The sequence below is a fragment of the Xiphias gladius genome, chromosome 12 (assembly GCF_016859285.1).
Source record: "Xiphias gladius isolate SHS-SW01 ecotype Sanya breed wild chromosome 12, ASM1685928v1, whole genome shotgun sequence".
Lineage (NCBI taxonomy): Eukaryota > Metazoa > Chordata > Actinopteri > Istiophoriformes > Xiphiidae > Xiphias > Xiphias gladius.
Window position 1 is genome coordinate 937,887 of NC_053411.1, and position 21,740 is coordinate 959,626.

General features: G+C 38.5%; 1 protein-coding gene across 4 annotated transcripts in view; it reads right to left on the reverse strand.

The window, feature by feature from the left end:
• LOC120797569 (SH3 domain and tetratricopeptide repeat-containing protein 1) overlaps window positions 1–21,740 on the reverse strand; it is a 40,636-nt gene continuing 18,896 nt past the window's right edge. Inside the window, exons 12-20 of one of the 4 annotated variants that reach the window (XM_040141351.1) lie at window positions 21,473–21,613; window positions 21,163–21,384; window positions 20,860–21,040; window positions 20,452–20,602; window positions 16,726–16,848; window positions 16,255–16,405; window positions 14,156–14,352; window positions 11,795–11,977; window positions 1–100 (exon numbers count right to left, since the gene is read on the reverse strand). In XM_040141351.1, coding sequence (XP_039997285.1) covers window positions 62–100; window positions 11,795–11,977; window positions 14,156–14,352; window positions 16,255–16,405; window positions 16,726–16,848; window positions 20,452–20,602; window positions 20,860–21,040; window positions 21,163–21,384; window positions 21,473–21,613 — 1,388 coding nt within the window. In that variant the 3' untranslated portion in view covers window positions 1–61. Of the gene's footprint in view, window positions 101–9,887; window positions 11,978–14,155; window positions 14,353–14,452; window positions 15,134–16,254; window positions 16,406–16,725; window positions 16,849–20,451; window positions 20,603–20,859; window positions 21,041–21,162; window positions 21,385–21,472; window positions 21,614–21,740 lie in introns of those variants that run through there. The other 3 variants (XM_040141350.1, XM_040141354.1, XM_040141352.1) reach the window with 3 other exon arrangements.

Genomic DNA, 21,740 nt, shown 5'->3' on the forward strand with positions numbered 1-21,740 from the left:
GTCATTATATTTGAAGGAGTGGGTGTTGAGCAGGATCATGGGGGCAGTAGGTGGTTTGCAGTCACAGATCCAGACTCTCTAGCACCAGGGGCAGAAATACCTGCAGAAAGCGACAGGAAGAGAGAGGAGAGACATGAGAAAGCACAAAAGTACGGGAGAGAGAAGAAGGTAATGAGTATTGATGCCATATGAATGCATACAGATGGAGAGGAAGAGGAGGAGAGAGGAGCTCGGTGCATTATGGGAAGTCACCCGGCAGTCTAGGCCTATAGCAGCATAACTAGAGCATGGTTCAAGACAACCCTGAGCCAGCCCTAACTGTAAGCTCTATCGAAAAGGAAGGTTTTAAGCCTACTCTTAAATGTGGAGAGGGTGTTTGCCTGCCGGACCAAAACTGGAAGATGATTCCACAGTAGAGGATCCTGATAACTGAAGGCTCTGCTTTCTATTCTACTTTTGGAGACTCTAGGAACCTCAAGCAAGCCTAAGCTCTGGGAGCGCAGTGTTCTAATGGGGTAGTAAGGTACTATGAGCTCTTTCAGATATGATGGTGCATGACCATTAAGGGCTTTGTAGATGAGGAGGAGCATTTTAAATTCTATTCTGAATTTTACAGGGAGCCAGTGCAGAGAAGCTAACACAGGAGAAATGTGATTTCTTTTCTTATTTCCTGTCAGTACTCCTGCCGCAGCATTATGGATCAGCTGGAGAGTTTTTACAGATTTTTTGGGACAGCCTGATAATGAGTTACAACAATCCAGCCTACAAGCAACAAAAGCATGGACTGGTTTTTTTGCATCTTTTTGACACAGAATGGGCCTGATTTTTTCAGTGTTACGTAGGTGAAAAAAGACATTCCTTGAAGTTTGTTTTATGTGAGAGTTAAAGGACATATCCTGATCAAAGAGAACTCCGAGATTCCTATCAGTGGTGCTGGAGGCCAGGGCAAGTACAATAACTTTAGTTTTGTCTTGAGTTTAACAACAGAAAGTTGTTGGTCATCCAGGTTTTTATGTCCTTAAGGCATGCTTGAACTTTAGCTAACTGATTAGTTTCACCAGGCGTTATTGACAAATACAATTGGGTATCATCAGCATAGCAATGGAGGTTTATGGAGTGTTTCCTGATAATATTGCCTAAAGGAAGCATATATAAAGTGAATAGAACTGGTCCAAGCACAGAACCATGTGGAACTCCGTGACTAACTTTTGAGTATGTGGAGGATTTATTGTCAACATGCACAAAATTGATCTGACTTAAACCAGCTTAGAGCGGTTCCTTTAATGCCAATTAAATGTTCCAGTCTCTGTAATAGGGTATGATGGTCAATGATATAAAATGCAGCACTAAGGTCTAACAAGACAAGTACAGAGACAAGTCCTTTGTCTGATGCAGTAAGAAGGTCATTTGTAACTTTCAACAGTGCTGTCTCTGTGCTATGATGCACTCTAAATCCTGACTGAAAATCCTCAAATAAACTATTATCATTTAAAAAGTCACACAACTGGTCAGCAACAGATTTCTAAAGGACCTTAGAGAGAAAGGGAAGGTTACAGATGGGTCTATATTTGGCTAAAATATATGGATCAAGAGTAGGCTTTTTAAGAAGAGGTTTAATTACAGTTGCTTTAAAGGACTGCAGTACATAGCCTGTTAATAAAGACCGATTGATTATGTCTAAGAGGTGCTAACTAAGCGTAAAACTTAAGAAGCCTAGTTGGGATGGGGTTAAGCGACAAGTTGATGGTTTAGATGAAGACATTAATGAAGTTAGTTGGCAAAGGTCTGCGGGAGAGAAACTGCCTAAGCATACATCAGGTTGCACATCTGATTCTAAGGTGCCTGTGTTTGAAAATAAATCAGTGTTGGTTGAGGGCAGGAGGTGGTGAATTTTTTAGTTAGTTAGAATTTAGATAGTTTTAGTTAGTTAGAATTTTATCATTAAAGAAGCTCATGAAATCGTCACTACTGAGAGCTATAGGAATACATGGATCAATAGAGCTATGGCTCTCTGTCAGCCTGGCCACAGTGCTGAAAAGAAACCGAGGGTTGTTTTTATTTTCCTTTATTAGAGATGAGTATTGGCTGCTCTGGCATTACAGAGGGCCTTCCTATATGTTTTAAGACTATCATGCCAGGCTAAGCGGCATTCTTCCAGTTTGGTAGAACACCATATCCTTCAGAATGCCAAATCAGGGGGCTCAGGAGTAGATGTACTTGTACTGACCTCTGTTGGTAGGGGAGAGCTGGTAGCCTTGGTCTAGGGACTGCCAGTTGAGTGGAAAGAGGACTGCAGTTAGCTCCAGAGAATCCTTTAGAGTACCTGTAATTAAACCTCTTCTTAAAAAGCCTACTCTTGATCCACACGTATTAGCCAACTATAGAACCATATCTAACCTTCCCTTTATCTCTAAGATCCTTGAGAAAGCTGTTGCTCACCACTTATGTGTCTTTTTACATAATAGTGGTTTATTTGAGGATTTTAAGTCAGGATTTAGAGTGCATCATAGCACAGAGACAGCACTGGTGAAAGTTACAAATGACCTTCTTACTGCAAAGGACTTGTCTCTGTACTTGTTTGATCTTAGTACTATATTTGACTATTTAGAATAGTCGCATATACCTCTCCACGTTTTGTTTTACTTCTGGGAGCTGGGTGAAAAGGATACTGATTCTTTGTCATCTACTGTCTCCCTGCACAGGCACCAGCAGCGGGGTAGTGGAAAGTGTTTTGGCCAGAGCTGCAGTGACAGTTCTGCTGCACACCGATAACGTTTCTGATGGGGAGCCTTCAGTGACTACAGTATCTGCCGGCACTGAATACAAATAAAAGCTGGCATATAACAGCACAATGGTGACTGTCTCACCTGTATGAGACATTCAGATTTGGGGTTCTGCAGGTCTCAGTTCTTTGACATATATATGTGGATAGAAGGTTTTAATTTTTCACCCCCTTGTCCATCACTGTCTCCCAAACCCAGCTGATAAACTGCAGACTTGGAGGTTTTTGACTCACGCAGTATCTGGCTTATGGCAGCAATGCAGCCCTCTGTAAATTTGCAACCATCTGCACAACTAAGTCGAGTGTGCTGTTTGTTTTTATGATCATTACTCCCTACACACTGGTACGATACAAATGGACTCCAAAATGAGTGAAAACAAGTTGTTGTAAATGAACAAAAGCCTCGGTAAAGAGCACACAACCATCAGCGGGAGCCCAGTGGAAAAGTACCTATAAAAGGAATGGCCTGGGAGTAGCCCGGGAGCAGCCTTGTAGGCACTACGCACAGTGCATTCTGGTTGTTGTAGAAATTTCTGCTTTAGAGTGAGTGGGAAATATTCGAACTTTCTTTTCAGTTTTCTCTGGCTATAAAGCACCAACCATGTCTTCAACAAAGCTTACATAGTTTCAAGAAATTTTCCAGCTGTGAAATTTGCCTTTAAGTGTGTTTGTTTAGATGTGTCAGTCAATGCTGCCAATTTATCTCAGGGCTAATTGTGGTATTGTGACAAAAAATATCCTGCCAGCCAAAACACATTTCCCCTTAGAACATCAAATAACAGTTTTAATTTTTTCATTCACTCCACTGTGCTGTTTTTTTTCCCCGATCGGTGTTAAATAACCCCAATGACACTCAACATTCACTGCAGATTTTTCAAATTAAAAGACTGCCACAAGGACTGGAAGACTTTTACTGTGAAAAATCTGTGCTGAAAGTGTTTCTTTGCTGGGAGCAATACTTTCCGGAGTCTCTGCTGATTACCTGGCAATTTCCCCAACCAAGCAATAGTCCCACACATAACAGCAAATTGTCATTTTTACACTTTGGTTTTTGTATTGCAGGCTAGTTGTTTCCCCCTAATTCAAGTCTTTATGCAAAGTTTTATAAACCATTCTAATCACTTGTGTTGATGCTATGAGCACTCTTTTGAAAGCTGTCTGACAGAGTCATTGTGTCCCCAGATAAATGGAGGTGGTGTTATTCATAACTGTCAGCAGCGATGGTCAAAACTACAAAAACAAGATTTATGTTTACAAAGTTGAATTTTTCTTGGTCCAAAATGACCTAACTTTTTAAACAAATGTTTCTCTCGGGGTCTTTAAGCTGCTTCTCACATGGATATGATTATACTGTAAGAGCCCTCCCACATGACAAACTTACACACACACACATTACATATGTGAGGCTGTTTTTGTTCTCTCACCTTCCTGTGAGAAACTGATGGTCACAGAGGGGAATCGGGCTGTGGACTGCTCATATCCAGAGATTGACAAAGGGTGCAGGTTAGTTTGGACAGACAAGAGGGGTGTTGACTGAGACATATGTTTCTCACCCAGTCGTGGGTGTGTTTATTTGAAATAGTCTGTCACTTGAGGAGACACAGGGCTCCTTGTTCAGCAGGAATACACTTCTTCTGAGGGTAATAGAGGGTTGCAGAAAGCACATGGTAATATTTATCTGACTATTCTTTCTTTTCCTGTGTTTCCACTAAATATTTGGCATATTATGACTCACTAATGACTGTAGATATTTTGAGATTGAACTTCTGGATACACTGCCTTTTTTCCCGTTTCTTTTTTTTTTTTTTTTTGAAGGAGGCTGAACATTTTACTAAATTTAATATGCTGAAATTAACACATTTAGGGATGGAAGAAGAGGTACATAGACAGCAAAGAATCAGAGTCAGATTAGATATGCATTTAAGGAAGTTGTAACAGTTTCTCCCCACAACCCCCATAGCTAAAGGTAGGCCAACATTCCCCCATGCTTACTGGAACGTCAGACCGTAAACATCCATGTGTTAAAAAACACAAGGGGCTGTACTGTTTCAGGTAATGATGAGGGATATAATACAATCCGGGAAATCCAGTTTAAATAACAGATCTGTGCTTGAGTTTGATGTTTTATCAAACACCAAAACACTGCACACTACTTTATAATTCTCTTAGACAAGATTTTAAAACTTTTGAAATTATTTACTTTGATAATCATTTTATCTTCCTCCTCGTTGATAAACAAGCACACCGTAAAAAATGCATTGTTCACAGTACAAAGTCAACCACCAGGAATGTGTACTGATGATGTTGCATTCTGTTGCAGCAAAAGTTGAGCGGGTTCAACTTTTTTTTGGCTGGTTCAACCTATTTTTTCTTTTTTAAGCAGCAGCCTCATTTCAAATCAGAAGATTAAAAAGATTTTATTATTTTTGATAGTTGAAAAGGAGCACATACTGCATGACTGAGTAAACACAGAGACACCACACTTCAAAATAGGTATTATATGATTATAATAGCATTGATAGTTAACTCCCAAAGTCCTGGGAGAGCATGAATTTCTGCATGGTCCTGTACTAGATAAACAGATAAAGACATTCATCAACAATAGTTTGTCTTCCTAATTTATACTTCTATCTGTGTGTTAAAGGACTAAATTGCTGTAGTTTGCCGTATGTTCACCTTTTAATTCACTTATACTTTTGTAATTGTTTCACCCTGTCACACACAATGTCAGTGGTCATCAATATCAAACATGTTTAGCACAATCTAAATGATAAGTGTGGCTGCATTTGGATCAGGAGACAAACAATTAGTATGTTTCAGTACCAAACACTGTATAAATTTATCTCAGTAACTGACACCAGCTGAACCAGACTGGAACAAACTCAGTCTAACTTGGTCTGATCATTTGTCATGCCCAAATCATGTACATCGTCAGCACAATTGCAATGTCTGATTTACATTAAACTTGGTACACATACAGTATTCTCTGAACACTAGATACTCAAAGAACAAATTGAACTCATTCCACATTTTGATTTAAACTTTGGAATGAGCCTATAATGTGAGATGCCCTTCATAGGCTATAAGCTACTTTTGTTGCCTCTAAACAATTTTCAAATGCTTTGTATCTTTGGTTCTGTGGGGAGTTTGTAAGCTCAAGGACAACTTTTAAATGTCTCTTTGGTAACAGAGAGATCAGCAGTGGAATGAAAGGATAGTTTAAACCTGTCCACCGTTGTAAAGCCAATGGGAGATATTAATTGATGTTGATATGGAAATGAAAGTGGCCCTCACATGGTTCAAAGGTGCTGAAAAACAATAACAGGTTCAAAGTCAGATTTCACTTACCAGGGACATTCAGGATCTTACACAGAGGTTACTGAAGTCAGGCCAGTCTGATCAAAGCCAGCAAAGTGTGTCTCTTTTTGCTCCTATTTTTTTTTACTAATCTGTATGTGTATATATATATATATATATATAAATATATATATATATACTTTATATATATATATATATATATATATATATATATATATATATATATATATATGTTTCTAACAGCAAAATCACAATTCATCTGTTTGTGTACAATTTTTTTGTCGTTGCTTTTATTTCACACTTACACGTGTTTCCCATGCCAACAAAGTCCCTTTGAATTGAATTGAATTGATTTTGTTCTCATGATGACATTATCTCCAGATTATGAATTAAATCAGTAAAACTTTTTTTGCTGAAAGTGTGTCGTCAGTGACATGTTGTGTAAGTTTAAAGCAAAGAGATGCATGCAGCATCACATGAAACTTGGTGTGGATATTCATGGTACCAGTGTTCGGCAAGTTACTTGGAAATTGTAATCAGTCACCCATTACAAATTACTCATTAGACAAGTAATTGCATTACTTCCTAATTACTCAGCAGCAAAAGTAATGTGTTATATTGCTCATTACTTTACTTTCGTTCATGGTTTTTGTTCCTTAGTGGTCAGTTCTGCCAAAGGTGCCTTTAAAGAACTATAAATTTTCCATAACCATATGTCTTCTTTTGTATTTAATGCATGAAGAAATAGAAAAGAAGACACTGCAGTTTAACAGGCAGTTTGGAGGGATTTACCAACCATTGACCATCCAGCAGCTAGCTTAGCCTCAGTGACCGCACACAGCTCTCCAGAAGTCCAGACCTCAGAAGCTCAGTTACAAACCCACCAACTCTAACAAAACAGGTGGCTCCTGAATGTACGTGTACCTGTGGCTAAAATTTGACACGTCAGCCAGCCAAAAAGACACAGCATTTGAATAAGACAACTTTGGAATTACCTCACATTTCTCCTGTTTTGGTAGAGGCTACTGCCTGTCCCACACCTTGACCTTATCCCAGACCAATTTGCCCACTGCAATTCCCAGTTCAATAAGGACAAAATAATTGAAAGTGTATGACAATATTTACTGAGGTAGCAACAGAGGAGAATTTTGATAATTAGATTCAGATGTCATCTTCGTTAAGTGTAGAGCCCAGTAATAATAGGAGATAGGACAGCATCCCTGAGGTCTAGATTCCTGTGATTGTGAAGCAGAGCCAGCAGGTGGATGGTTAAAACTGGAAGTTTGGAACAGCAACCAGGGAGTGATAGGCTCCAAACTTCCAGTTTTAACCATTCCAGGCTCCAGAATGCTGACAGGGGAATGTGGACAGAAAGATCTTTGGTCCAGTATGGTGTTGTCAAAAAATGTGAAAGTAGGGATTATGACAGTTTGGGAGTGGTCAGAGGGAAATAGGCAGTGTGGTTTCTCATCAGGCTCATAGTTTCATCAAAAACTTGTCCTGTAAAACCAAATAAAACTGTAGAAAGGTTGTTATAAAATATACCTGAGTGAATAAAAGATACCCAGAGGCTCTTTAGTTCAACAAACACTCCAGTATAAGGGAAAGCTGAGATCCTGAGAACTCAGTTGCAAGGGTAGATCCAAGGAACAATGTAACAAATAATTACTTTGGTCACCTTGCATTACCCAGTGTTGGAACTACACGTGAGGTGTTTAAGTGTAGAATTAATGCACAAACCACAGAACGTAGACTTTAGTTCGCTGAATCTATGTAGATCTCATTGTGGTGTATTAATCAAAGTTATAAGAGTTTCATCAAAGAATGCATATAGATTCAAGATACAAATCAATGAGACCTCAAATGAGTACAAAATGATGGTGTGGTAAATTACAACCACACCCTGTCTGTGTGTCATGTAGAAATTTAAGGTAAATTACTAGAAAATGCAGCCTATCATTTACTACTGAAATAAAACTTCAGTTAGATGCACTCCACAACAAATTATTTCCCCTTTTATTCATGGAAGGAAGCAGTAAATTGCATTTGGGATGAGAAGATGATTATTCTTTTCCACTAGCTATGGATCATGTTTAATTTGCCTGGCAAAACACTCCCAAACTCTCACTGCTGTTCAAGAAGTGGTGTTAGAGCACACACAGTCTGTTACAGTGGGTAAACCATAGCTAAGACTACCTGGATTTTTATGAACACTAGTATTTTCTCACCCAGATCATGATGGTTTGGCAGTAACACGACAGGATATAGCTATTCACCAAAACTCCAACAGTTATGGGACTGTGCCCTCTTTTTCCAAGTTGAAAGTATTTTTATTTATCTGGAATTGCTCAGTTACTATATATGGGTCTTTCTGTGATTTTTAAACAAGTTATAACAATGATGGAGTGTACAGTATCCTGAACATCGCAGTTGACTTGTTTGTAACATTGGTTTATGCATCTCACCCATACATCATATAGAGTATATGCAATAAACTATACATAAATTCTGAGGCTGACGCTGCCTTAGCTGGTTATTCATTTGTGACATAGATAATATCTCCCCTAGAATTTGTGGTCTCTATGCTTGCTGAAAGGTACATATTATACAGAATGTGGCAGCTGACATGGCATTGTGTCAGTCTTCACTATAACAGGGTACTGTTTTCTGTCTTGAAACCACACAAACCTATTCTAAAATTACTCTACTTTATCCCTACTTGGCTTACATCGATCTTTGTATGAAAGGTTGTTATTGTCAAAACTACTGAACTGAACTACCACAAAGGAATCAAATTCATACATGCAATTCACGAACTGAAAACAAAATCCTTATTTCGTGCAGGCTCAGTTTGAAATCTGCTGTCACTGTTTTCTCCAGCTGTTTTGTTTGATTCTATTTTATTCCAACAGGATGGGATTCTACTTCCAAGTCAAATCCAGTGGATATATGAAAAATTGCAGTTATCCAAGTTGTAGCATATGTAGAAATAAGCTTCTTCAGTTCTCCTGACTTCTTTAAACAAGTTCACTGATAAACCATTTTATTTAAACCAAAAATCTTGAAATAGAAATAAAGTTGGATAATAAACAAGTTTTGCAAACAAATGTTGTAAACATCCACTGTGTTGCCAGATACTTCCTGTTTCAACATGAACTACTGGGGAGCAGGACTGACCAAAGCCTTTAGTTCTAAACCATTTTGGATCTTGTTTTCAAAAATCCACAATTCCTCCAGTCTCTTGAAAAAACCCAGTACCCTCGGTGTCACCAGGGAGATCTGCACATTGGTTTACCAGTTCCCGTAGAGTTGTAAAGTGGGAGGAGGTCATTTGGGCACTCTATAGGTAACAGTCCCATTAATTTTTTCCATAGACAATGTTACATTACTCACAGTAAGAGTTCTTCAATGGTATAACTAATCACTCTGAAAGGTAAACAACTACATTAGAAAATATCAGGTTCTTTGATGAAAGAATACTCAAAGGTATGAACCTGCATACATAGAAACTTCAAAGAAGCAGTTAACTACGACTCCTAAGGTGCATTTCAGCAAGACACATCCAAACACCAAGCTTGAAATTTGAAATGTGTGGCTAACAGTGGTTGATAGCTAAATATTTTTACTCTGCTGAGAAAACTAACAGCAAAATTTGCAGCTTAAATTTATTCACTTTTGGATTGTGGGTCAATATTGAATGAATTCATCAACTGTGGCACTATGTTGTGTTCTCAATTCCAACAACAAAGTATTTCGAATTTCCTACCACTCCGATTTGCACCTGGCTTCTTCTTCATATCAATGGTGGCTGAGGCTCAAAAGGTATAAATTTATTTCCAGTCTCCCACAAAACTGATGGACAAAACATAAATTCTCAGAGACAAAGTTGAAATAATTAAAACTATTGGCCATAACATAAAATTATATGAACGTTACTATAACCGTTACAAGTTAACATGGTAAGCTCATGTTAATAATGGGGATGCTGTACAAAGTATCTCTTTTTATCTTGTGGTCATTGGACATTGGACTAATTTTTAGACTCACATACTTAGAACACTCAAGGAATTTCCTTTTGGTGATATTTTTATTGATTGAGTAAAACTGCTTAATACATCTCCAGAAGCTGCTGTATTGGTAAAGGACTTATACCAGCTCAAGTCAAGATCATTCAAAAATTTAGTATGTAAACTGAATATAATTAAGAATTCTCTTCCATTCAGTTGTGAGTAGCCGGCATCATTTTAAATGTAATGAATTGTCTTTTGATAATATTTTTATTCACTGTCTCAAAATGCTTTATGCACCTCCACAAGCTGCTGTATTGGTTAATGGCTTGTAATCCCAAGTATTTTCAATAAATACAGGTACAAAACAGAGCTGTCTCCTGGCACCTTTTTTTATTTGCTGTGGTCATAGCATAGAGCCTCTAGCTAAAACTATATGGGCAAGCTACAAGGCAAGGAGTGTCAAGTATAAGTAATTCAATAGGTACCAGGAGACATAAAATGTCATTGTATGCACCACATGTAGCTAATCAAGGTCACTGAAAAATTTTGTATAATTTCTACAGATAAGAAAGACTGGTCTCCTTTTAGTATGTATTTTGGTTGTAAATGTCCAGCTATACATTACTGGAGTAGACTGATCTTATTGCATAATGCGTATTACGTTTTGTTTGGCTATTGATGTATTCCAGCATTTTTAGGCTCCCTAATGTTTTTTGATGGTTGTGTGGGAAGATATGTATGCAAAAATTTTTTTCTCTATTTTGTGTAACATCTTGTTATATTGATTCATTGTCTGGTTTCCTGTTTTATTTTGTGTAATCACCTTCTCTGTCATTTCAGTTTCTGCTCTCATGTGTTTCTCAGCACCTTGATCATCCTCACCTGGTCCCACCTACTTGCCTGCACCTGCTGTCCCTGCCAGTCCAACCTGTTTATATATGGCCCCTGTGTTCCTTTGCTCTCTACCAGATTGTCTTTGCATCTCCTCCTGTGTGCATCACTGTCCAGCATTTGCTCTTGTGGTTTGTTACCCTGCTTTGCTACTTTGTTTTTGGATTTTTGCCTGCTCACTGGCTGCTATTGTTTGCCAGTGCCTGACTGACTACCTGTGTAAGACTTTGAACTTGAGTAAACATGGTCCCCCTGAAGGTAGACCCTTTGAACTTTGAGTAAAGACATTTTTGATTTGAATTTTACACTGCTTCGTGAGTTTCTCTGCCTCCGAGAGAGTTGTTACAATTTTGTATATATGTGTACATACTGGGATAGCAGTTTAGCTAACAAATTTGTATACTTAACTGTAAGTATACCATGCTTTCCTGACATGTCCTATTTCCTTTTTTGTTTCTCAGCAAATAAAAAAAACTTGCACTTTAAATATCTACTCAATCACTTTTGATAACTCATTTTTGGGTGGTAACAGATGATTACTTAAAAGTTTCAATTCTTTTCTGCTCTGCTATATTTACCTATTTATTTCCTGTGGATTAATGAAGGCCTCACAAGATCTATCTTGTGCATACAATACAATGCAGTTGAAAATTAAAATGGACATCTGGGGCAACTGACTTCTTCATGCATCCAGCAAAAAGTTATTTTTTTTTATGAAAGAATATCTTCCAGTGGTCTTGTACTGTGAGAAACTGCTGTAATGCTGATCTGGTGAGATATTAATCCTTCTCACATTCAGCTCTGCAGCAAATCCTCTTGCCTTCTGGTAAAAGAAGAGAGATAGCTCCCGGTCTATGAGGAAGTTGTGGTAGATGGTGGCAAGGCGTGTGCACAGCTGCAGCTGAGACCTCTTGTTGCCCAGGTCCATGGCTGCAGCCAGAGCCAAATGGTAGTAGCCTGCAGCATCAAATGGGTCCTGTAGAGATAACGGAAAAATTTACAGCCCTTTAAAAAAAATGTAATATGGTCACATTATTGGCTATTATATTTAATACAAATACAGAAGGTGCTTTAAGTACATAATTTTCTGGTGACTTAATACAGAAAATGCGTTAGGCTGCGGTTAGTTTTTTTTTAATTGTTATTTTGAGATCACAATTAATTTTAAAAAAATGTTATTTATATTAATTTATATTGTTGTGTTAAGTAAATTAGCTTATTTCAATTTTAATTTTGTAAAGATATGCTGCTATAGAATATGACCACTAGTACCGAGTAGAGAGTGGGGGTACTACTGAGCAATATTTTTACGAGTGGGTCCCCATTTTGTCAGTAGTATGCATGTGCACGAGTCCTCCAATCTAAACAAACATTATAGGTCGTTTGTCCCTATCCTCAGATACGACTTTATTCATCATGGTAACAATAATAAGCATGCTGTTAAGTTTGTAGAACAATCATGGTTAGGTTTTTTTTTTTAAATATACATACACATGCTTCCGGTTTTACGCGATTCCCCTGATAAACAGTTGGTAGAAGTAAAGTGCTAAAAAATGTAGGAATCTGAATGTGCCAACAAAGGCAGTGAAGAAGGAGAATGCAAGCTAGTCAACATGAGTGTAAATAATGCAGGATTTAAAATATCTCTAAAAACTTTGGCTTTGCAAATGTCCTATGATGGAGGAAATGCATTCCATAAGTTTGTTAGACCAGGGGTACCCAAACTGTGTTTTGGTGAGAAACAAAAGCTTTTTTTTATTACAAAAAAGCTCCACTGGGCATGTTTAGCTCCATACCAAGTAATGTTCAAGAAGTGCAGATTACTGGGTCACAACTTGGATTTGAGTCAGACTTCAGTCATGAATCTGATGAATTCAGACTTGACTTTGACAAATTTTTTGACAAATCAGAAATGACTTGTAACTAAACTTTGATGTATAATGACTTTTTCAGTACTGGAAACAAAGTTCAGGGCTTGGACTTTAGAGTTTGGGACATATTAGTCTTGGGATTTGTTGGTCCTGACTTGCAACTTGGTGGTCTTGACTTGAAAAAGGACTCTGGACATAAGTTATACAGTATGAGGGCGCACAGTTTTGGCATTTGTGTGGCTGTCAGCAAAGCGGCACATAAAAGAAAATTATTATTCATTTTCTCAGCCTGAGGAAAGAACTTTATTTCCACTTTATTATCCAAAGACAACAATTTGGAAAAAAATGCAACCACAAATATTCTGTGTCTTTAAACAGGCTTTTTTCACAATCTTAATGCTGAACAAAACCAAATTGACTTTTGGATGTATGCTGACTGGCTTTCAGGCTAACATGCAAATATGTAAATAACATGTAAATAAGAAAAAGTTTTTGAGTCTTTATATTTGTCTAATTTTCCACTTTAAATTTACAAATATTCAAGTCTTTCTGTGTCAATTCAAGATAAAGCTTTGCTTCAGTCAAACAGACACAGTTACTACAGAGCCAAAGAACTAAACTGAGGAACTAAGCTAGAAACTAGAAGTCCCCTTTGTGCCTTCCTTCTTCTGCATGAATGAACCGGCACACATATTGTAGCAGCAACAATGTTTGTGTTCAATTAGTCAGCAGTATTCAGCACTGCACTACAAGCTCCCTGGTAGCTCCTGTGCCATCAGAAAGTACAAGCCCCAGAGGAGATACTTTTTGGGGACCAGGAACCATGGCAAAGGAATTAAATTTAGACACTGGTTCAGGTGGAAACATGCTATAACATCCAATAAAGCTAAATCTGAGTCAAAATAACGGATAAGAACAGTTTTATATTGGCAAGGATTCAAAACTAAACCTAAAGAAGCTCAAGAGAGACTATTTTCAACTGTTATTATAAATATATTTGGGGGTGTATTTCACATAATTAGTACGTGAGGTAGGTAGTGTGTATGGATTGCAAAAGGCATCTGTGTGTGGCACATTGTCTAAGTGGTAGGAGTAAACTCTAGATTCAGCTATCATTTCATCCAGAGCTTGCAAACACCACACAGAAAGGCTCTGGCTGAACCGGGACTTGAACCCCAAACCTTTGAACCCCAGAACAGTGCTAACCATTGCACCACCATGCTGCCCTCACATGGGTTTAAAATATAGAAAAGTCTTATCTTATCTATCATGTGATCCCTTACCCTCAGGTCATAGAATATGATGTCCCCTAGTGTCTGGTAGACCCGGACATAGTACAGTGTTTCCTCATCAAACTGCAGAGGTGTTGGACAGAGGGTCAGGGTCTTCAGGTAATAGTGTTCAGCAAGTTCATATTGCTCCAGACAGTGGTACAAAGAGGCCAGGCGGTGGTAGGCTACTCTCTCATTTAGACGCTCACCTGTATGTAAAACCAAACATAGAGGTAGTAGGAGACACTTATTCAGTCATAATACATGTCTTCAAACTGTCAGGAGAAGCTCTGCTAAAGTTTGAAATTGATGTATCAGTTCACCTGGGTACCACTTTGGTTCAGGGCAACAAATGCCAACAACTACTGGCCACAATACCATGAAATTTCATTCTGATAGTTAAGGTTCCCAGAGGAAGATTTCTACTGGATGTAGTCACCCCCAGACCTTATCTATACGGGCCCCAACATTCCAAATTTTATACTTTTTCACATGAAATAAAAGGTAACATACTAGGCATGAAATTTGTTGACATCCATGGTCCCCTAAAGGTAGACCCTTTGTAATTCTTTGCTCTGTCATAAAATATCTCATAATCTCCTTTATGGATTACCATTCAATCTTTTGAGCACTTTCATGCTTCTAGGGACTGAACCTTTAAGATTCGGAACATCACCAGCAAGGTTAACTCTATAATGCTTTATAATAGCTAAATCATCAGTATGTTGTTTGTTCCTGCAAACATAACTGTTGTGGACTATTAATGGATTTCAGTGGTGATATAGTGGATTTAGGTATAAAAGGTCCTCCCCACATTAGAAATAGGGGATTTAAGTTGAAAGTGGCACTGTGGCCCTTTGAAATGCCCCTACCCTTTGTGAAGGGGAATCAAAGAATTGGAGCTCACCAAGAGGGTCCAGGATATCCCAGGACAGCAGGCCAATGTGAAGAGAGTATGGTCCCTAGACCTAAGGTTTGTCGTTTCCTTTTCTGCCACAAAAGTATAAAAGCAAATAGGCTACTACTTTTTCAGTTAATTTAACCTCCTTTGGCTCAGATAGAGAGGGTAACACTATCTTCTCTGTAAAATCTGCTATAAGTGGAATAGTTAGTGAATTAACTATATAGTTTTGTTTTGATCCTGAGTGGGAAATTTGGAGACCCTACTCTACCCTACCCTACGTTATTGGATCGCAGACCTGAGGTCCCCAGATGTCTGGCTGGACCCTTCTTGAGCTCACAGGTGGCTGGTGTTGTGGGGATGTGTCCTAGAACTCTGACAATTCCATCACAAAGTGGCTCATAAAATTTGTTACAGAGAGAATGTCACTGGATGGAAGGCTGTCTACTGAATCTACTTGACCTGTAAGATGGGAAAACAATGACATCAAGTGGGTGCAAAGCAACAAAATATGATTTACTCTAACAAAAAAGGTCTCTTCCATCAAAGTCAATACGGTGTAAAATCCATGGAATTCTTTCTTGGTCACCTACTGGAATGCTGCTCACTGGAAGTGTGCTCAGTGCTGCTTTTGCTGGCCAAAGATTTTATTCAGTTATTGTAATATAGCTTCCAGCCACCAGTGGCAGTGCTAAGCTTTACTTTGTGTTTTTTGTCACTTTGCACCACATCATTTTTTTCCACCTTAAAAGTTGCTTTCAAGGTTGCCTGCCATCCTATTAGTTTGTAATTTAAACATTCATCCTATTATAAATTTTATGAGCTGCTGAGTTACTTAAATGTCTGTATTCAGGACATTTTCAAACCCTAGCCCTGAAGGACCATCAAACAACTTATAAAGATCCCTAATCACGGCGAGGGTGTGACATGCAGTTAGTGATGGCAACACAAAAGCTCAGCTGACCGTAACATGCTTCATTCATTAATACTTAGGTATTTAATTACCTAGGTCTTTTTACAAATAATCATTGTAGTACTGATACATTTTACAATAAACAGGTAATCTAACTGCACTGTAACAGTATGTTTGGCAATATTTGACAGGCAGATGATAGTAATTGGACCATAACTTGCTTTAGATATAATCATAAATTACATTCTTGAACAAACAGATATTTTTATTTTTTGTTTTGGAGTTGGTTTTTCATACCCCGAGTGATACTGATGTCCAGTGCAGTCTGAGCAAACTCAACAGCTTCCCCATATAGCTTGAGATTGAGCATAACTTCAGTCAGTTTATTACACAATCTCAGCCTGGCATGAACACGGCTGCTCTTCACTGCGATGGGCAGAGCACGGTCCTACGTGGTGGATTACACACAGATACAGAGGAGATTTTGAAAGGCTTAAAGGACAATTCGGTTAACTTTAACTTAAGTCTTATTTTTGTAGTTTTAGTGATTTTTAGCTGAACACAGAGATATCCAAAGATCATTAGAAAGATTTTATAAGTCAATATAGAAGTGGATGAATCATAAAGAACTGCATTAGAATTAACTGAGATTTACATCAAGGGTATTAAATTATGAAGGCCTTGGGGTGATGACAACCGCAAATCTATGGAGTAACAAGAAATCATTTAAAATGTTCATATTGACCAGTTGTTTTATTCAGACTATACCCTGTAGAAGGTGATAGCCTTGTCTCTGTCCTGGCAGCTGTTGAAGAAAATGTCTCCTGCAGCTTCCAGAAGCTTCAGGATGAACCTGGTGTCTCCTATGCTCAGAGCAACATCCTGAGCTACCTGACAACAACATCGACAGAAATACAGGCTTTCAGTCTAAAACTTTTCATTGTGAATTTTAGTTTACCTGTGAAATGCAGCAAAAAGCAGAAGCTAACAGAGCAGCTGGTTTGGGTCCCATGGCCAAAAGAAGGCCCCAAACACAATCCTGAAGAGGTACAACTTTCTAATACACTCACCAATTTTTAGGAATACTTCTAAACCTAAAAAAATCACTGAACAGATTAATGGAATGCAAAGTGGTTTGGAGCAAACAACGAATAAACAGATTAAGGAATTATATCAGTGCATGGAAGAAAATTTTGCTTATAACATTGACAGTTTACGGGTTATTCTATGACTGAGCTTATTATTGATGACTCATGACTTGGAGAAGCAAAGATGATACAGAATTGATCAGGCACTTGGCCATTTAGGAGTAAGAATTGATCAGATGGAAAAGAATTTTAACAGATTAAGCAAAGAGGCCTAGGTTTACTGCATCAGGCCTTCATTTTCAGAAAGGGAAGACACGAAGGAGTGGGTGAACCACCTGCTGGCTAAGGGCATGCGGTGCCACCTGATGCCAATGGTGGATGCAGTGGTGTGGCTGAAGCCTAGGGGCCATGCCCCTGGTCTGATCAAAGTGGAAAGTGGTTCTGTTGCGGAAAAAGTGATGGTTCTTTACAGGAATCAGAGATTCAGGGAGGATGAATGCTAAATCCCATTCTGAAAGACTGAGTTAAGCTTCCATACTCTTTTTAAACGAGATCCCAATGGTGAAGGACTTTTTAATTGTGGCAAATGGCCGTTTGGTTCAACGAGACTCAGGTAGCAAGACCAGAGGACAATGAGGGGATTATGCGGCTGCACCAGTTGGTGCCCAGGAGGTGTATTTTGATGTTATTTACCCCCTGAGACAACATCCTGGGGGTGACATTCAGTTACTATTTTTAGTCACTTGCTAAATCAGATATATTTGTGTTCAGATATGGATAAGATTTATATTTGTGGAGCTCTAAATAGTAGAGTAGGCAATTTAGATGATTACTTGAAAGAAATGGACAATATCCCTTTATATGTAACTTTCGATGACTATGAAAATTAACACAGAAAAACACAGACTGAACTTCTCAAAGATGGAAAATTATGTATCTAAAATGGAAGAATTTTTCCTCTCAATGATAATTATACATCCATATGTGTAAAGGCTAAAGTCTTCATTGATTGTACTATCACACTGCATAATTGCGCTTCCTTTAAGGCACTGACACCATCTTCCCTAATGGCGTTAAGTAATTGTATGCCATTAACTGGAGGACATTTTAAACCCCCAGATTATTCACTATCATTTAAAATATTATTGCACTGGCCTACAGGCCCTACAAACACGTGAAGATATGAAACACTGTTAAATATTAAAGAAAAGAGGTAAAAGAAATCGGACAAATAATTTTTAAAGTTCAGATCAGACACATGCTTAATTGTCTCAGTTGTTAAAAGCCAGTTGGAGGGCTGTCGTTTACAAGAATTTGTAAATGATTATATGATGAATCATAAAATGGGAAAAAAAACAACTAAATCCTCTATTAGTAAAATTATAAAAAGAAAAAAAAATGGAATAATGACCTAAAGGATCTGTGGAAGACAGCTTGTAAATCTGAGCATATAAAGAAGAAGGCAAAATTGCCAGATGTTACATTTACATTAGGTGCAAACCTCAACTCCTCAGGCCTCCCTATGAAAGTATTGACCTGTGGGGATGATAATATGACAGTTGTGTTAAAGAGATGGCAGGATAACTTCAAGGGGTTTATTTATTGGTGAGTCTATTCATCGGGATGATTCCCCTGAGAATATGTTTAAAAATAAAGTGGAAAACAATTTGCAAATAGTGGACCATGAAGTTACTGAGTTAATGATAGTTAATGATCCTAATTGTGACATTTCCCTTGAAGTCAAAAAGATATTAAGTAAAGCAAAACAAGGAAAAATTCACTGGTATTGATGATTTGTCAAATGAAGTTTTAAGGTAACCTCAGCTCTTGCAGGTTTTGCATGTTCTCTTTTACAAATGTTTTGAGTTAAGTTGATTGCCCTCAGTTTGATAAATCTATCAATAACCCTATTCCAAAACCACAGAAAGATGACCCTAGAGTTCCCCTAAACTATAGAGGTGAGTATTTTGAGTATTATGTACAAATTATACTCCTCAATCTTTAATGATAAATTAAGGAAGTTCCTTGACTAAGCAGGTGGTTTCAGAAAAAGAAGGGCCTGTATTGGTCACATTTTTTAATTTTGTACTGTAGTAATAAATAGAACAAAAACATGCATGCTTTCTTAAAGTCAAGAAAACACTGACTTTGAAAAAGTGTTTGATTCGGTCAATATAAATCTTCTGTTGTATAAACTGAGATTGGTGTAAACATCAGCTTTTTCCAAGTCATTAACTATACATCGCCCTAGAAGCTTGTGTTATGATAAATTATTTTATCAATAACTGGTTCCCAAACCCTCCAGGGGTAAAGAAGAGTGATGTTCTTCTACATGCCACATTCACCCAGCACTTTCTATACATACAAACACTGATGATACATCAGGAGCAATATGGAGTTCAGTATCTTGCCCAAGGACACTTCAACATGTGGATTGGAGGAGCTGGGATTGAACCACCGACCTTCTGGTTAGTGGACGACTCATTCTACCTCTTGAGCCACAGCTGCCCAACTGCACATAGAGTGTGATGATCTAATTGTAATTGTATTGCAGAGACAGGCTGTGCAAAAAATATGTTAATCTGATAAACTGTGCTAATGAATGGTGTAAGAAGAGGCAACTATATATTAATATCAAGAAAACAGATAATGCGCTGTAGGCTCTCATCAAAAGTAAGTACATTTCAATTCATGTTTCGAGATAAGCACTTAGAGTACATAAAGTCTTATAAATATCTTGGTTTTTATTTATTTGAATTTTGTAAAAGGGACAACATTGCTCATAAGTAAAACAAAATTTACTGATTTGGTTTTGCCATGTAAACTTAAGTCTAAACTCCTTATCCTGTCTAAACTCCTTATCCCAAACCTGTTTGTCCTGTGTTAGAATATGCTGCTGGAGTGTGGGGGTTTAAAACATTCAAAGGATGTGAGCAGGTTCAAAATAAAGCTATGAGGTATTTTCTGGGAGTAAATAAATTTGCTCCATCCACAGCGGTGATAGGAGACATGGGGTGAGAAACGTGTGAAGTATGTTGGGCTGTTTGTACGAGAACACTGTGGAACAGACTCTTGGTTATGAACAATAGCAGACTGTCTACGAAAATCCTCAAGTGGGACACAAAAACAAGGGATGTGTGCAATTAGTCGACTAAACGATTAAACGCTGCTACCCTCGCTAGTCAGCACTTGAAATACTAGACAATTAAAGTAGTTATTAATATTTTATTAATGCACATCACCAGTTAACTGTTGCATCTAAAATGTCACGCAGCCACCTGCCACTAGATGGCAACACCCTTTCCCCACACTATTTGAGAATTTAGAGTACTTTAAAACTCAAAAAGTTCATAGTTGTGCTTCAAGACAAAGAAAAAAAGCTGTGTCTACACAACTGTTCTCAAACCTGAACATAAAGGTCCACCAGTTCAGTCTGGCCCAGCAGGTGGTAGATCTTCCCAGCCTGCAGCCAGCCGTATGCCTCCTTCTCCCTGCAGCCCAAGTCGATGAAAATACCCAGACTGCTCTTGGTATAGTCAAGAGCTGCCCGGTATGCCCTGAAAACATTCAAAAATTTAGATTAGCCGCATTGCATTAACACCTTCAAGCAGCCGTTGTGATTTGATTTTCAAAATGGTTGCATTAAAAACTCGTCTTTGAAAGGGGCTAGTAGGAACACAAGTGAATGTTCTATCAGACCTATTCCAACTCCAAACACACACACACACACACACACACACACACACACACACACACACACACACACACACACACACACACACACACACACACACACACACACACACGCACACACTTTTCTGTGCCCAGAGTGAGATAGAGCTGGCTGATGGCTTCCAGTGCATCTCCCTCCTGTCCTCTGTCTCCTGTGCGTCTCAGCAGCTGGACCTGGTGCTGGCTGTAGATGATACACTGTGCCTGGTCTGGACTGTCACACCCATACAGATGGCACAGGTTTCTTGTTGCAGCAAGTTGGCCTGGCAATGAGCAATAGGCAATTTTAGATAATTGAAAAGAGAAAAAAATAAATAAAAATAAAGAATTATCCAAGAATATCAAACAGAGCAAATGTAAGTGACTGTGTGACTTATACACTTACAGTCTAACAGGTTGGCATTGATGGCCAGCAATAGAGCCCACTCGTAGCATCCTTTACCATAGTACAGCTGCTGCTGCTTCAAATAGTGCTGTCCGAGCTCGAGCAGCACTGTGATGAAGTTTGCCTCATGACCTTCATCATCCAGCTCTGAAAAGAGCTGCACAGCCTCTGTCAGGTGCCTCTGCGCTAGCCCTTTAGCTCCAGCCTTCAGACACAATAGCCCTTCATCAGGATGAAGAAGGGCAATATCATCTCACAGAGCATAAGTCCATTGGAAGAACTATCAGTCGCAAAGCCTGTACAATCTTACCTAGGTTAGCCTTAGCTACAGCCCAGTTTGGCAGGTCCTCATACTCCTGGCAGATGTCAACAGCAGCCTGGTAGCTCTCTGCTGCCCTCTGGAGTTCACCCATACATCGAAGTGCCACACCACGCATGTTGAGGACCACACCTTCAAGTGCAATTAAACACATTTACTTTACCATTTATGACACAGCCTGGTGTGGATATAGTTTTTTTCTACTTAACTCACACTGCGAATTGTTTTTTAAACAATCATATGTTTACATTGTAAAAGA